This window comes from Gastrolobium bilobum, unplaced genomic scaffold, assembly GCF_033153095.1.
Source record: "Gastrolobium bilobum isolate Gb01-03AN ecotype WA unplaced genomic scaffold, APGP_CSIRO_Gbil_v1 utg8540, whole genome shotgun sequence".
Classification (NCBI taxonomy): domain Eukaryota; kingdom Viridiplantae; phylum Streptophyta; class Magnoliopsida; order Fabales; family Fabaceae; genus Gastrolobium; species Gastrolobium bilobum.
The window spans coordinates 313,785-331,500 of record NW_026898089.1 but is presented as its reverse complement, the minus strand read 5'-3'; the positions used below and the strand labels follow the sequence as shown (position 1 = coordinate 331,500).

Genomic DNA, 17,716 nt, shown 5'->3' with positions numbered 1-17,716 from the left:
GTATTCTTGATGATACAATTTTTTTGAGCCAAATACTATGAAGAATAGCATAGATAACACATTTTTATTAAGTTTTTCCCTCGTTCTTCCTTCTAGAACCCCTAAAGCTACTTAAATAAAATGATCCAAATTGATAGGAAGCACCCATGGTTCACCAACAACCTCAAATAATCTTCTCCGAGTTTCTTTGTAGCCTAAGGAGGAGTTTTGTGCCCTTCTATACAACTTCCTCTTTTATTCAAAGATAATATACTCTGTAAAGAACCAATTCAACCCAAAAGCTTAAGCTGTTGGGTGAGGCTACATTAATGATTTTTATATATCTAATATGCTCCCTCACACGAGAGCCCATTAGACTTGAAAGGTGGACAGTACACAGGCCCGCCTACCTGTGCTAAGAAATTTCACAAGAGAAAGTGAGGTGCTATGTCAATGATTTTTATATATCTAATATACGATTGTAAGGATGGAACTCGTGACCACTTGGTCACTGAGGCTCTGATACCATGTAAAGAACCAATTCAACCCAAAAGTTTAAGTTGTTGGGTAAGGCTACATTAATGGTTTTTATATATCTAATACACTCCAAAGTTTCTTAAATCTTGAGCTCTCTTTCCTTGCCCTTTTCCCCCTTACTCACCCAAAAATTAAAGCATCAACCCTGAAATAAGCATGCGGTATGGATTAAAAGCATCACTTGGAATTTCTTTTCTTCTCACTATTTTAGTTAATATTTTAAAAGCTGGTTATTTCTTACAGTGATTTACAGATCTAAAGTGGGGGCCATCTGACTACATACATACGTGTGTGTATCATTATATACTGTGTGTTTGTTGTGTATGTATATTATACTATTTATGACATATATATTGGCATCTCTACTCTTGCATATATTTGTCCTACTCACCAAAAAGTGGAGTATGGAATTGGAAATAACCCTATACTGTAAATCAAATGCATCACCTGCAATTTTCTCTGGTTCCACTTTTTTAGTCAATATTTTAAGACAATGGACCATCTAATTACAAACATACGAATTTGTGTGTGCGTATGTAGATATATATATATATATTATTGTATAACGAGGCATATCAATCCACATATTAAATGTTTTGCTTGTCTTTGTTTTTCTCAATCTCACATTTTGGTTTCCTTTACAGATCTGTGCTGTATTTGTACATCAGCGAGGTGGTTTGCCAGGTATTCTCTGCTCTTCTATTTAGTGTGTTTTATGATTGGTGGTTGTGCTTTTGTTTGTAAACTAACTGGGTTATTGATACTTAACATTGATTTTGCTTATCTGAATGCTGTGCCTTTGAAGTTGGCGGTGGCTTTCTTAATCGGTCTTTAAACTTGTAAAATGTTATAGAGAAAGAATAGAGAGAGTTTGTAAATTGCTTTATACTGGGATGTACTAACTTGATACAATTAGGCTCCATATGTGTGTACTTATACTAGTAAATTGGGTATAGTACAACTAGTACTCCATACCAAAACTCATACACAGTAATCTGACTTCTCAAGCTGGATCATAGGTGCTAATTATGCCTGGCTTGTTGCAAATGTAATTTACCGTCATACAAATATCTGCTAATTATTCTTGTAAAGAGCCAATTCAACCCAAAAGCTTGAGGCTACATTAATGTTTTTATATATATCTTTAACACGCCCCTCACAATAGAGCTCTGATACCATGTAAAGCAATCATCTCACTCAAAAACTTAAGCTGTTAAGTAAAGGTCCATAAATGGTTTATATACTTCTCTAACAATTCTGATGGACTTCATGACAATCTGCCCCCAATTTGTTTGGAAAGTTGTCTTTCTACTTTGCAGCTGATTCACTGTAAAGGTTTCGGTATAAATTAGGAGGAATACATTTGGTGCAGTGTTAAATGTTTTCAATTCTTATTGCATTTTCTTGGAGTTCAACACTTGCATTATTAAGGGTGTCTCTTTATGTGTAATCCTGTTAGGGGATGTTAGAGAAATATAAAACCATTAATGTAGCCTTCACCTAATAATTTAAGTTTTTGGGTTGAAATGATTATTTATAGGGAATCAAGTTTTCTTAAAGGCTTCTCTTTTCTATTCTGCTCAAGTTTGTTTCAAGGGAGTTGCTATTTGCATAGTTTTGCTGCACTTTTTAACTCTTCCTCCTTCTAGGGTTTTTCCCCCCTCTCCCTGCCATGGAGGATATCTTATCCTCCCCCTACTTGTATTTTCTCTCAGTTTGAACTCCAGTGAAACTTCTTTTTCTATAAAAAAGTAATATATTATCTCTTTTTGGGTCCAGGTTTTGTTTGGAATACTATTGCTTGTGTACATTCCTACGTTGGATCCTTATCCAGGTTATACCCCCATTGGGAGTGAAATGGTTACTGATGCTGCATATGATGAACTCCCCAGAGGAGAGCTGATATGTCCCGAGAGGCGTGCCAACATATTGTCAAGTACGTATTTTCACATTAGTAAAACAATAATTCTAACAGTTAAGAATGTTGTGGATACTTTTGGAAAATGCATTAAGAATTATGGTGAAGAGCCTTCAAACAGTCAAACTCTGGGCTGAATAAGCTATTAATTTTCCCATCACTGCTGCTGCTGGTATTTAATCGTACTATCTTAAGTGAAAATTGCTAATATGTTGTATGTGGTTAGTTTGGGATAAAGTTGATGTTGATGTTGTATGTTTTTCTCTTTCTATCTATCAATTTTGGAGGTAGCATAGTGCAAAATGCAGTCATAGTATTCCTGTAAGTATGCATCATGGGTAACTCATTTTGATTCCTTCTTCCTTTGGCAGAAATATTTTTTTCTTGGATGAATCCCATCATGAAACTAGGATACGAAAGACCACTTACAGAGAAAGATATATGGAAATTAGATACTTGGGATCAGACAGAGACACTGAACAAAAGGTATATGTTTTCTTTTTCCTCCAAATGTTCTCTTTCTACGTAAGTTATTGTGTTTCAATTTTGCTGTATAGTGACTCTTGATTCTGTAGGTTCCAGAGATGTTGGGCTGAGGAGTCTCAGAAGTCAAAACCTTGGCTTTTAAGAGCATTAAATGCATGCCTTGGAGGAAGGTATATATGAATAAGGATTTACAGATCACGGTCCTTTTTGTTATGTTACATTTTTTTCACTGTTGAAAACTAGAGAGAAAATAAGATTTTGGCAAAGTGGAAAGGAGATGTAGATAGTATAGAAAGACTGTAGAATGGAGCACGATGTGTTAATTGCCCTTAGCCCGCACCTCAACTTATTCCAGATGCTAATAGCATGCATTACAGACCTTCAAAGGGTTTTACCTTTTAACTACTCACTCACAAAACCTCCAAACTTCCTGGACAGATCCAACATTTACCCAAAATACCAGAGAACAGCTGAACAAAGTAAAATAAATGGCTGCTAATCTCAAAGTGTAAGAAACACATAATGCAAACAGCAGGAGAGAGGGTTTTGTGTGGTCATCCTTTTTATATTCTGGGTCTTTTATGTAACCTTGTATATTGTGTTCTTGAACTTTAGAATGGGGTTGACATCATCTACTAATGGATCATAATCAGAGAGAAGAAATTCAAGTGAAATGGTACTTGGCACTAATTAGTTGATTTTAGCAGGTTAACCAGTTTCTCTACTTCTATATAGTAAACTTAAGTTCAAGATGAGGAAAACACTTATTGTTTAGTATGAAACTGTAGGTGTTTTATTCTCCTCTCATTTGTGTTTATATTCATTTCATTTCATTTGTATTTCATCTTGCTTTCTGTAGGTTTTGGTGGGGAGGCTTTTGGAAGGTAATGTACTTTTTTAAGATATCATGGATGAACAGGATTTCTAACTTGAATTTTATAGGACATGCTGGTCCCATTGTAAGAGAATTCCAAGATTTTGTTAGGGTAGTTTTCTTTATTTCTGGTGTTCAACATATAATATGATTTCTCAATAAAGGAAAATAATTTGTTTGTTATAAGTTGTTGAATATGTGAAGACTAGATTATGATTGACATCTGGATCGAAAGGTTGCAACATGGCCACTAGCACCCAATGTTTGGTTTGGATACAAAATATTTATACCTCTTGGAGTTTGCTGCATTTCAAACTATATGATGATGTCCTGATGGTCCGGCAAGAATATATAGAACATTAACATTTTAAATTGGTGATTAGTTTTCTTATATATCTACTGCTGCAAGGCGTGATGTTTAAAATATTCATCCATCTATTTAGATGATACCATCATTTCAACTTTCAACATAAGTTGCTATTAGAGTTCACTGATATCTAGTGAGCTGCTGGTTTCAAAGCTATGTAATTGTTCAGACTTTCACTAGCAAGCTCATGTTATACTTCCACTGTGAAATCTACGGAGAGTTGTGGCTTAGAAGATTTGGAACTGTACTTTTACATGATTAAACTGTTGAGTTGAAAACTTTACATTGATTTATTTGTTCATCTGCTTGCAACATGTAGATTGGCAATGATATTTCCCAATTTCTGGGCCCACTTATATTGAATCAACTTCTACAGGTTAGTTTATCTTTTACTGAATCGTCACTAGTTAAGTACCACTAGTACATGTTTGGTAGACTAATAGAAGACCAGCCCAACACGTATTACGCACACAGACAGTACTATTCTCTAAATACCTTGTTATTATTGATTTGTTTTAGCTATTTTCATAATGTCACATGACATTTCCTATAAATTGTCTGCAGTCTATGCAAAATGGTGATCCAGCCTGGATTGGCTACATTTTTGCCTTCTCAATATTTGTCGGAGTGGTATGATACAGATCTGATTAAATTCTCGATTGATAATACTTGGATTTGATAGAATGCATTGTGAAGCCAGCAGTTCTGATGCTTGAATTCTTAATTTGCTGTGTTTGATGATATTGCTGTTTGATTCGGATTCTAAGATTTGACTGCAATTCTTGTACCAATTGCTTCTGCCTGTTTATAAATAATGATAAACAATGAAAGATATTTTTGGCTTTTGAGTAATAAGGTCAATCTTCATGGCGGCTTGATGGAACTACAGGCAAGTAATTTAGAACTTCTGGAAGATTTGACTAACTAAGATTCTATCTAAATTTCTGTTTGGTAGGTCTTTGGGGTGTTATGTGAAGCTCAATATTTCCAGAATGTCATACGTGTTGGTTTCCAGCTAAGATCAACTCTGGTAAATTTTTTTTTTACATGTATTTATTCACATCTTTAATTCCTGTCTAGTAGGTTGTCAAGGAACTACTTGACCTAGAAACCTTAAGTCATTAAGTAAGTGGCCAACAATGGTTTCATAAGTGAATGGCCATTAGGTTTTTAATAGAAATGTAGAAGATGAATTTCTGAATTGCTTGAATAAATACTCAAAATTATTGATTATAGGTATATATGATTTACAATCTTTAATATTAGGAAGCTAGGAAAATAGGGAAACAAGAAAATCAAGAAAAATAATACAAATCAAATCCTAAACCCTAAACCCCTATACAAGAGATATTTTCCCTAAATAGGAGATACTTTCCAAGAAGAATTCCTTTTATGCTGAAAGTAGACATTTTGAACAGTTGCTATCTTTAGAATATTTTGTTTTTGACCAATCTTTTCCTGCCCTATTTGTATTTTACCTGTTTTCTTCTCTAAATGAAAGTTCCCTTTGTATCCAAACAAAAAGACCACTTGGTCAAAGCTTAATTTCTTTGTTAGAGATGTAATACAAAGGCATTCATAAAGTGATCTAGATTCTAGACTCACTTTAATCCCAAAAGGCTCTTGGCGTGAGGGAGCGTGTTTGATATATAATATAAAACCATACATGTGTCTTCATGTAACATTTTAAACTTTTGGGAGAATTGATTCAGGACATTGTTAAACAAGGGTCCAAGAGTAGTGTATTTGAAACATAGATAATGGAGTATTAATTCCGTGTTTAGGATGAAAATCTAGCTTTATCTATGTTATTTTTGGCTTGTGATACACATGATCTTGTGTCAGGAGTGGCTGTGCATGTTTCTGTTGATATTCATGCTCACTCAGTCACACTCAACATGCTCAGTTTGGTCGTCCATGTGTTCTCTGTCCTTTTTCTCTATATTTATTTATTCATTTTTCTCTCTTATTTAATTGTTTTCTTTCATCAGTCTTTTCTTGCTTTTTTTTGGGTTCATTGACCCTCAACCCCAATTATTTGGGTTAAAGGTGATGTTGATGCTCTTTTTCTTCCTTGTAGGTGGCTGCTGTATTTCGTAAGTCTCTAAGGCTTACTCATGAAGCCCGAAAGCAATTTGCTGCTGGAAAAATTACGAACTTGATGACGACTGATGCTGAGGCACTTCAGGCATGCTTTTTTCTCTACTATCTGATGTCTATTCCAATCGTTGTTACTGACAGGTGTCAAAACACTGCTTGACTTGAAAGCTGTTAATTAGGGACCAATACTGGCTTTTATAACTATAACATGCACTCTCTAATAAAAGTTGCTTGGTTTGATCCTTAGTAACCAGTTATGTTAAAACTAAATGCTACTTTAAACTGAAATGTTAATTATATTAGCAAGGACGGCAAGGGTCAAGCTCAAGACTATTTGGTCAAACAATTATTTGTTCATCGTAACTCTGTTATAGTTGATTCGGTTCTTGATTTTATCATATTTTTAATGGGCAAATCCCGGTGTACAAGGCTCCCCGACTTACGAGGGTAGGGGTGAGGGTCAATGGTACACAATTTTACCCTTGCAATTTGCAAATATTAGGCCAAATTCATCCTTGTTTTTGTTCTTTTTGCTTTCTTAATCTTTCTTTTCCTTTCCTCATATTTTGTCTTGTACTTGTAAGATTTTATTTTATATAATTGGGTAATTAGTTGCACCAAGTTTGCTGCTTTTTATTGACAATAGTATAAACAAAAATATTGTACACCTTTGTATATTTTTTTTTTATAGTATGGTTTTCTCATCACATTTGCTGGTAGATGAAAAGCTTTTATCATTCAGGTTAAGCTCATAAAATTTCATATTAATCCAAAATCAGTTTGTAACAGAGCATAGAAGATGGCAACAAAACTTTTACTATTTTACATTCTTCCAAGACAGGTTATCGCACTAACAATGGATACTCAACCACGAGGGACAAACCTAAAGTTCACTATTAAGAGCAAACAGCCTAGTCTATTTTAGAGTTGTTTTGACCCAAACAACTTTTAGCTGTTCTGGTAGCATTTTAATGAAAATAGAAAAGGATATCATATATTACTCTGGAAAGTTTGAATATATGTGCGAAAATGGTTGTGGAGCCCAAAATCTTAGAGATATTGACATAATTATAATTTCTCTTGTAAACCACATCCTGAAATTCTTCTTTGTTATAAATTTCTGAATAATATGTTTGATGTTGTAACAGTTCCTCCTTGCAATTAACTTATGGATTACTTTTTTCCCCTTGAACAGCAAATATGCCAGTCACTTCACACTTTGTGGTCAGCTCCATTTCGAATTGTTATTGCTATGGTTCTTCTTTACCAACAACTAGGCGTTGCTTCCCTTCTTGGTGCTTTGATGCTAGTTTTTTTGTTTCCATTACAGGTACGGGAGTCACCTGCTTAATTTGTACTACAATTGCACTGCACCAGATTATTAGTATAAATACTCTCACCAAGCGCAACTAAATTAAGCTAGTGCATCCCATTACAATATAATTTAGTTAAAACTTGGAATTTTGAATCTAAAAACTCCGAAAAAATATTATGATGATTCATTTTTCATACAAGAGGCGAGTTCTCTATAGAAAGAGAGAAATCCTAAGCTAAAATACAAAGAATCTACCATAATATTGTGAATCTATGGTGAACTTGTGAGTAATCTTGTGAATCTTACAATAAAATTGACGTGTAAAGCTACAATAAGATTATTCAGCATCATTGTTAATCTTATATTTACAACATATTTATTTCTTCTTCTCTCCCTACCTTTAATTTGATTCCTTTCTATAGTCTCATCCCTTCAAGGTAGTGAGGTGTTCTGATATAAATATAATTTTGAATCACCAAATAAATCTCTTTAACAAGCAATTGAAAGGAAAGGATTGTATATTATTGAATTGTATTTAGCTGTACAAGAATTCTCTATTTAAAGAGACTAGAAAACCTAATAGGCTAAGTCCAAAGCCGCTTCTAGAATATTCTAACTAATACAAATAATAAACTAATAATTCTAATATTTACAAGATAAATTCTAATATTTACAACATAAGCTAATATTCTAGATTATTTACCTTGTTTATGGCGTCTACTTGGTCAAGAAGTACCTAAGAAAGATGTTTTAGATACTTATCTTGCAAAAAGGTGGAGAGATTGATGAGGATGTAAATCATAGAATCAGAGCAGGGTGCTTTATTTTTATCCCTTTTTACCTTTCATTTGAGTTCATCTACCACTGACCCCAATTAGTTTGGGATAAAAGTGTTGTTGATGTTTGATGTTTATTTACCGTGTTTGTGGTTGTGGCATGATATCCTAGGTTTGAATTTTTGTATCATCATGGAAGCTTGCTGAAAATGTTAAGGAAATATAATATAAAATCATTAATGTGACATTCACTTAACAATTTAAGTTTTTGGGTTGAAATAGTTCTTTATGTGGTATCAGAGTCACTGTGACCAAGTAGTCATGAGTTCAATCCTCACCGCCCATTCAATTAAAATATTGTAAATTTTTTTAACTCAGGTAGTTGAGCCTGTAGATTATTCAGCCTTCAAGCCTAATGGACTATTGCGTGAGGGGTGTGTTAGGAAAATATAATATAATACCATTAATGTGGCTTTTACCTAACAGATTAAGCTTTTTGATTGAAATGGTTGTTTACGAAAAACATAAATTAATTTGATTTTTTGACTTTAATGATATGTTTTGTGTAAGCAGACATTTATCATCAGCAGAATGCAGAAGTATACTAAGGAAGGATTACAACGTACAGACAAGAGAATTGGTCTCATGAATGAAATTTTGGCTGCTATGGACACCGTAAAGTATGTCTTTTGCCAAGAATGATTTAGTGTATGTTTTATATAATTATATTATTTTTGCTTAGGGAAAAACTACTCTCGTATTGTTGGAGAGTAGCTCTCTTTCCTACACACCTATCGATTTACGTGTAACTCAATTTTTATTTTTTATAAGTGAGTGAGCCTCACCCATGATTGTGTCTATGGTAAGAGAGAATTACTCTCCTACAACATGAGATTAATAAAGTCCTTTTACTTATATCAAAAGTTAAGTTCTAACGGCTCTTTTGTTGGTTATGTGGAGATAGATGTTATGCATGGGAGAGTAGTTTTCAGTCCAAATTGCAGAGTGTCCGAAATGACGAATTATCATGGTTTCGAAAAGCATCATTACTTGGAGCGGTATGGCATGGAACGTATTCAAGATATTTGTGTTCCAATCATTATTTGTTTTACAGTTTATTTATCTTTGCTCCCATGAATGCATCGTCAGTTTTCCGAAAGAAACCCATTTGTGTGGCATGCATGTGCTCCCATTAGAATTCAACTAACCACAGGTTGCACTTCTGTGGACCTATGTAAATACCTATATTAAGTTATATCCTCTCTCCTCCCTAACTTTCATTCTCTTAAAATTTCTTCTTCTGTCTCTAAATTTAAGTAGAAAAAATCATGTTCGACCCACTGCAATATTGATTTGCTTCCTGTCCAACAAATAATTTTATAATGAGACAAATAATAGAACACTTGATGATGAAGTTTAATAAGATCGCAAATTCTAGATCACTATTTTAGTGAGGATCCATCACAATATTGAAAGTGACTTGAAATTGTAAAGAAGTACAATACTGAATTGACTGAGCTATAATAGATCATAGCATAATAGAAAATGCAGGAAAGTGAGAGAAAAGGGAAAAAAGAGAGTTTGAGATTTCTCTTAAAGCTTTGTATATTGATCTCAAGGCTCTCTGAAACAGGAGAGACTTATTTATAGAGAGAGATTACAGAAAGCTTCTCAAGGAAGCTACAGATCTAACAGCTTGACAATTACCTGATAACAACCTAACTGACCAACTACAGAAGAATTCAACCAGTCAGTAATTAACTTGCTGACATGGCAATTAATCATCTATCAGCAGGAGAAAAATAACAGTACAGAAACATTACAACAGAACTAAAGTACAGCTAACTGAAATACAGTGACAAAGTATTATCTCTAATATAGGATAGGGGAGTATGAGGGACTGGGGAGAACCTACTTCTAAACCTCTCCTCCTTTGAAACTGAGCTTAACTAGCTGATCAATCGTGTAGTTGATGACATCGAACATTCGACAATTGAAAACAAAAGTAACATTTGTGATTCATGATAGATGGATGATTTCTCAACAAAGAAGGAAATTTATTTAATTACTTAGCACCCTACTTTTGTAAGGGAATGGTTTTGCCTCTCATCTCTCCTTAAAAATGTAAAATCTCAATGAAAAGTCAAAGAGACATCTTCACTCAAACCACAAATTAAATAATTGACTGTCACATTGTAATGCTGAATTATTATCTTAATTGATAATTTTCAAGGGTTGCAATTTATTGAAATAAAAGTGTAGCATGGAAAACAAAATTGTTGATGATGAAAACCAGTGGGTATTTTTTTTTCTTGTATTGCTTCTTGACTCCAGCCCCATATTTATTGAATTCTTTTTGGCAGTGTAATGGATTTATACTGAACAGCATTCCAGTTGTTGTAACTGTGGTTTCATTTGGAATGTTCACCATGCTTGGAGGGGATTTGACACCTGCAAGAGCTTTCACATCGCTTTCTCTGTTTGCTGTCCTTCGATTTCCTCTCTTCATGCTTCCTAATATTATAACTCAGGTTATTCTCCTTTGCACTTTTCTTTTGTTTCTTTAATTTTGCAGCTGGATGCTGTATCATGTGTTTTTGAACTCTCTCCTTTACCCCTCTTTTTTAAAAAAAAATAAAATTGAAATTTCTTCTTTTATAAATAACAGAACGGAGTTAACTCGTTTAGTTTATAATGGTCAAAAAGAGGGAAAAAAATACTTGTTAGTTTTATTGTTGTCTTCTTAAATGAGTGAGATTGGAATTAATGCTGCACCAATGTAGAGTGATTGAGTTCACGATGGCCTAATTCTTCTTTTGTTTTAAAGGTGGTTAATGCAAATGTATCCTTGAAGCGTCTGGAGGATATGCTCTTAGCAGAAGAGAGATTACTTCTACCAAATCCACCTCTTGAGCCAAGTTTACCAGCCATCTCGATCAAGAATGGATGCTTTTCTTGGGATGCAAAGGTCCATGATCTTTTTGTCTTCTGTTGCTTGAATATTTAATCATTATGCACAGATACATATATAGATGTACTTACGTAAAGGAAATCTACCCTCATACTGGAAAACAAACATTTTTGTCTTTTTATCCTTTTTTACCTTTTTTTTGTGTCTTTTTTTAATCTTGTTGAGGCAGAAGAAAAACCGCCCCCTATTAAACCCGAACTTGCGAGGGTTGATTGCATATTATGCTGAGGCAGAATTTAAATTAATTGGATATTGCTGTTGTATTAAAATTATATCTTCCCAGAAGCATCTTATGGTCATACAGAATTTTATTGCTTTTGATGACATTAGGAATTATGAAGGTTCTTGCTTTTGAACTTTCTGGAAAAAGAGGCTCTTATAACTTAATTTTCTTTCTTCAGGCAGAGAGGGCCACATTGTCAAACATAAATTTGGATATACCTGTTGGTAGCCTAGTTGCAGTTGTTGGCAGTACAGGAGAAGGGAAGACATCACTCGTATCTGCAATGCTTGGAGAACTTCCTGCAATTGCAGATTCAACTGTTGTTATGAGAGGAACAGTTGCTTATGTACCCCAAGTTTCCTGGATTTTTAATGCAACTGTAAGTAAATAATATATTGTATCTAGAATAGTTCGTAACTTTTTAGTTTTTACAACATGGGATAGGAAGAAATTGAGAGAGAAAATTTGGTTGGATTTAAACAGGAATTCATTAATCAGGTTGTAACAATGGTGAATACAAAATGCTGACCATATACACCAATATGTTCTAATACCGAAGTCCAAACCAACATATAACTCATATAACCTTTTCTTTAGATGCATTACAAGTAAGCACCCTCTAAAAATGGTGAACACCAAATACAGACCATATACTCCTATTTGTACTAATACACAACTAAAAAATGACTCATATAATCTTTACTTTGGAGTTTGGATGCATTTACAAGTAATCACTAGTACATTCCTTGTTACTGTACTCTCTTCACAATCACCTTATTTAAAAATATCTTGCATGTGTATAAAACAATAGACAAGGAAAAGTATCCATAGACATAATATCATTAAAATGTTATTCAAGAGATCTTATTTATAAGTGATTGGGAGGAGACATTTCCCATTGTTATTCAAGAGATTTTACCGCACCCTCTTTCTGATCATTTCCTGTGGTTTTCGAGTCCAGCAAGGTGAAGTGGGAAATCACTCTCTTTTGAGAACTTGTGGGTTAAACATCTTTCTTTCATTCTGTAATAGAAGTTTGGTAAATTACTGGAATGGAGGGGTTGAAAGGTTTTAAATTCATGAATGGCTGGAACTTACTCAATGGATTGTATTTGGATTTTTTTTTTTAGATTTCAGGATTGAAAATGAGGAAGTCCTGAATGATGAATTTCCTATGTAGTTTTTGTTGAGATATATAGTCCCACATTGGTTGTATGTGCAACTAATGTGAAGTTTATAAGACCTTGGGCACTCCCACCCTTTGAGCTAGCTTTTGGGGTGGTGACCTCAAGGTTCTTTACATGGTATCAGAGCTCTCGATCTGAGGGCTCTGCTTCCGCATATATATCTTTTCCTTTCTTTTTACTGTCGTGCATCATACCGGCAACCATCCTTTCACACCTAACCCTTATTTAGTCACAAATTTTTTGTCCTCAACCTCGTATCATCAGGAAAAAGATCGTCAGCCTCCGTTCATCGCCGGAAACCGCCAGAAAACCACCGTCCGCCACTGTTCACCGCCGTCAGACTGCTTTTCCGGCGAATTTTCCGACCAACCACCACGCGATCAGGAGCGGCTCAGGGAGGCGACCCTGTCTATCCAAGCCGCGTGTTGATCGGAGCATCCACGCGCCGCCACGCGCCGGTGGAAGTCTCCGGCGGCCGAACCACTGTTCCGGCGCGTGAGCCACCGTCCGGCCACCGTTCCAGGCCGGACCACCACCATCTTGCTCGCCTCCTCACCCTCTTTCCAGATCTGGTCTCCGTTCGTTGTGGGTCCCATCCGTTTGAAAGATATCAGTGAAAAACCCGCTGTTTGGACACTTTTGTGCAACGTTTTTTGCGCGATTTCTTGCTTTCTTGTAGTTCTTTTCTATTTTCTGGTCATCTCCTTTTATTTTGTGATGGAGGGCTCAAATAATGCGTCCAAAAACACGACTGGCATCATCTCCGGTACTACCCCATCTCCATTCTTTTCTCGGGCCCGTGATTCCAATTGGAACAGTGGACGCGGTCGCAGACGTGGCCGCAGACAAAGGCCTCGTTGCAATTATTGCCAGAATCTTGGGCATTTTGAAGAACGCTGCTATAGGAAGTACCCTCATTTGAAGCCACCGACTGCCAACTTTGCTCAAACTGATGTTACGCCACCTTCAACTGGATTAGTAACTCTTTCAAGTGCCGACTATGAGGCACTTCTCAAGAAGGTTTCTTCTCAGCATCCTACTCAAGACACTGGTAATCATGTTGCTTGTTTTTATCAATCATCTCTTGGACCCTGGATAATAGACTCAGGTGCTACTCATCATATTTGTGGTAATAAAGATCTCTTCACTTCACTTTCTTATTCTAATAACCTACCCCCTGTCACTCTTGCTGATGGCACTAAGGCTCCTGCTCGTGGAATTGGGGAAGCCAAACTAACTCCTCTTTTAACTTTGAGTTCAGTTTATTATATACCTGGCATTCCTTTTAATTTAATCTTTGTTAGCCAGTTGATTCATTCTCTTTCATGTACTATTACCTTCTCTAAACAATCCTTTTCTATGCAAGATTCGGGTACGGGGAAGACGATTGGAGCAGGCGTTGAGTCACGAGGTCTCTACTATCTGATTGCACCACCTTCTCCAGTAGCTTGTTCTCTCACAGAGTCTCCTGAGCTAATTCACAGCCGTCTGGGTCATCCAAACCTCTCCAAGCTTCAGCATATGGTTCCCTTTTTATCCAATCTTAAGTCTTTAAACTGTCATTCTTGTCAGCAAGGAAAACACACTCGCTTCTCCTTTGCTAATAGAGTCAATAAAAGAGCTGATGCTCCTTTTTCTATTGTTCATTCTGATATTTGGGGTCCGAGTCGAACAACGTCTGTTTTGGGTTTTCAGTATTTTGTCACCTTTATTGATGATTTCTCCCGTTGCACTTGGGTTTATTTAATGAAAAATCGTTCTGAGTTATTTTCAATTTATCAAAAGTTTTGTGCAGAAATAAAAACTCAATTTGGTGTTTCTATTCAAATCTTGCGCAGTGATAATGCAAAAGAGTATGTGTCTCTTGAATTTTCTAAATTTCTGGATACACAAGGGACGATACACCAGACTACCTGTCCCCACACTTCACAACAAAATGCAGTCGCTAAACGTAAAAATAGACATCTAGTTGAAACTGCACGTACCCTTCTCATTCATATGAACGTCCCACTCCGTTTTTGGGCAGATGCTATTATCACCTCATGTTTCCTTATCAACCGCATGCCCTCTTCTGTGCTAAATAATGATGTTCCCCACAGTATTTTGTTTTCCGGAGCACCTTCTTATCCTCTGCCTTTACATATTTTTGGCTGTACTTGTTTTGTTCATGATCTTACTCCAGGTAAAGACAAGTTGACATCCAAGGCCTTCAAGTGTATTTTCCTTGGGTATACACGTTTTCAAAAAGGGTATCGTTGCTATTCTCCTGATCTCAAGCGTTATATCGTTTCTGCTGATATCACTTTCCTTGATCAGCAGCCTTTTCACTCTACTCCGTCTCCAGTGTCCCAAGTTGATCAGGTCCTCCCTGTTCCTTTTCTTGACTTGTCTTTACCAGCTGCAGGTGACCCTATTCCAGAGGAGCAACCAATTACCTCCATACCTGCAGACCGTCCTCTCCTCACATACCAGCGTCGTCAGCCTGCACCTCCTCCGACTTTGCCTCTTGATGACTCATCGCCCTTTCCCGTCGGCTCTTCTCCTCCGGATCCTCCATCAGAGACTCCTCCCATTGCCCTTCGGAAAGGTATTCGATCCACTCGAAATCCTCATCCCCTTTATTCTTTCTTGAGTTATGACAGACTTTTTTCACAACATTTTACTTTTGTTTCTAGTCTCTCTTCTGTTTCCATCCCTAAAACCACAGGTGAAGCACTATCTCATCCAGGGTGGCGCCAGGCGATGCTTGATGAAATGCAGGCACTTCGCTCCAATGGCACTTGGGATCTTGTTCGTGCTCCTCCCGGGAAGTCTGTTGTTGGTTGTCGATGGGTGTTCACAGTTAAAGTTGGTCCTGATGGCACTGTTGATCGCCTTAAAGCTCGCTTAGTGGCCAAGGGATACACACAGATCTTTGGTCTTGATTATGGGGATACCTTTTCTCCTATTGCTAAGATGGCTTCTGTTCGCCTGTTTCTTGCCCTTGCCGCCATTCATCACTGGACCCTTCTCCAACTTGATATTAAGAATGCTTTTCTACATGGTGACTTGCAGGAGGAAGTTTATATGGAGCAACCACCAGGTTTTGTTGCTCAGGGGGAGAGTTCTGGAATGATATGTAAACTTCGAAAATCTTTATATGGCCTGAAGCAATCTCCTCGGGCCTGGTTTAGCCGCTTTAGTTCAGTTGTTGAATCCTGTGGCTTAATCAGAAGCAAAGCCGATCATTCTGTCTTTTACCGGTATAACTCTTCTGGCCAGTGTGTTTATCTCCTGGTCTATGTTGATGACATTATCATTACAGGCAGTGATCAGACCGGGATTGATCAGTTGAAAGAGCATTTATTCAATCAATTTCAGACCAAAGATCTTGGCAGACTTCGATATTTCTTGGGGATCGAAGTTGCACAGTCTAGGCGGGGCATTTCCATCTGTCAGAGGAAGTATGCACTGGATATCCTAGATGAGACTGGCATGTTAGGCTGTAAACCCATTGATACACCTATGGACCCCAATGTTAAGTTATTACCAGGACAGGGGGAGCCACTGCCAGATCCTAGTCGCTACCGCCGATTAGTTGGAAAATTGAATTATCTTACTGTGACAAGGCCAGATATCTCCTTCGCAGTGAATGTTGCAAGTCAATTTCTTGATTCTCCCTGTGACTCCCATTGGGATGCAGTTATTAGAATTCTCCGATATATTAAAAAGGCGCCAGGAAGAGGTTTATTATATACAAATAAAGGGAGTTCAGAGATCTCTAGTTATTCAGATGCTGACTGGGCAGGTTCTCCTTCAGATAGACGATCCACCTCAGGGTATTGTGTTCTCTTCGGAGGAAATTTGATCTCTTGGAAGAGTAAGAAGCAAACTGTGGTCGCCAGATCCAATGCGGAGGCAGAATATCGGGCAATGGCAAATGCAACCTGTGAGCTCATCTGGCTGAGTCAATTGCTGAAGGAACTCCATCTCTGTGAACAAAGGCCTATGAAGCTCATTTGTGACAACCAAGCCGCTTTGCATATATCCTCTAACCCAGTCTTTCATGAGAGGACCAAGCATATAGAAATTGACTGTCATTTTGTTAGAGAAAATATCCAGTCAAGGGAGGTCGAGACAGCATTTGTCAATTCCAATGATCAACTTGCGGATGTATTCACTAAAGCTCTTAGAGGTCTTCGAATAGATCATATTTGTAACAAGCTGGGAGCTTTTGATATATACGCACCAGCTTGAGGGGGAGTGTTAGAAATAATATTAATTTATAATATTAATTTATTATTATTAGAATAGTCTAGAATAGTCTAGATTGTGGGCTTGGCCCATTAGGTCATTCCGTTAGGTCTTTTAGTCTCTATAAATAGAGAGCCTCCTTGTACAGACTTACACACTTGAATATACAATATATTTCAGATTCAATTTGGTATCAGAGCCTCGCCGCCCCCCACTTTCTCTTGTGGCGTTTCTTAGCACAGGTAGGCTGGACCTGTTGCATTGTCCACTCTTCAAGCCCAACGGGCTCTCGTGTGAGGGGGCGTGTTGAGATATATAGTCCCACATTGGTTGTATGTGCAACTAATGTGAAGTTTATAAGACCTTGGGCACTCCCACCCTTTGAGCTAGCTTTTGGGGTGGTGACCTCAAGGTTCTTTACAGTTTTAAAGTTTCTTTCGTTAGAGGAAAGGAATGGAAAAACAAACTAAACAATGAGTTTAAAGAGATCTTGCTTAAGGCAAAAATTAGTAAAAAATCCAAGCTTCAAAAAAGGTTAAGGATGGAGATGCTTGTTTAAGGTTGTTCCATAGAGTAGCTGCAACAGGTAGGAGTAAAAGTCTTGTATAAAAGTGGGAGTTAGAAGATGCCTCCTCTTGCTGGCCTAGGGATCTGGAACATGGGAGTTTAGTGTCCAAAAATACTGTTTTTCAATTTGCATGCTAATGGCTGTGGTATTTTCCTCTAGAGAATACTTCATTATGGCAACAA

The 17,716-nt window shown here is 36.8% G+C and overlaps 1 protein-coding gene across 2 annotated transcripts in view; it reads left to right on the top strand.

Moving 5' to 3' along the window:
- Positions 1–17,716, top strand: part of LOC133312786 (ABC transporter C family member 2-like) — a 32,640-nt gene that overhangs the window by 1,861 nt on the left and 13,063 nt on the right. Inside the window, exons 4-18 of one of the 2 annotated variants that reach the window (XM_061514052.1) lie at positions 1,161–1,200; positions 2,296–2,452; positions 2,806–2,920; positions 3,010–3,090; positions 3,780–3,804; positions 4,481–4,537; positions 4,726–4,791; positions 5,117–5,191; positions 6,242–6,349; positions 7,457–7,591; positions 8,926–9,032; positions 9,317–9,410; positions 10,716–10,883; positions 11,180–11,320; positions 11,725–11,925. In XM_061514052.1, coding sequence (XP_061370036.1) covers positions 1,161–1,200; positions 2,296–2,452; positions 2,806–2,920; positions 3,010–3,090; positions 3,780–3,804; positions 4,481–4,537; positions 4,726–4,791; positions 5,117–5,191; positions 6,242–6,349; positions 7,457–7,591; positions 8,926–9,032; positions 9,317–9,410; positions 10,716–10,883; positions 11,180–11,320; positions 11,725–11,925 — 1,570 coding nt within the window. Of the gene's footprint in view, positions 1–1,160; positions 1,201–2,295; positions 2,453–2,805; positions 2,921–3,009; positions 3,091–3,779; positions 3,805–4,480; positions 4,538–4,725; positions 4,792–5,116; positions 5,192–6,241; positions 6,350–7,456; positions 7,592–8,925; positions 9,033–9,316; positions 9,411–10,715; positions 10,884–11,179; positions 11,321–11,724; positions 11,926–17,716 lie in introns of those variants that run through there. The other variant, XM_061514053.1, reaches the window with a different exon arrangement.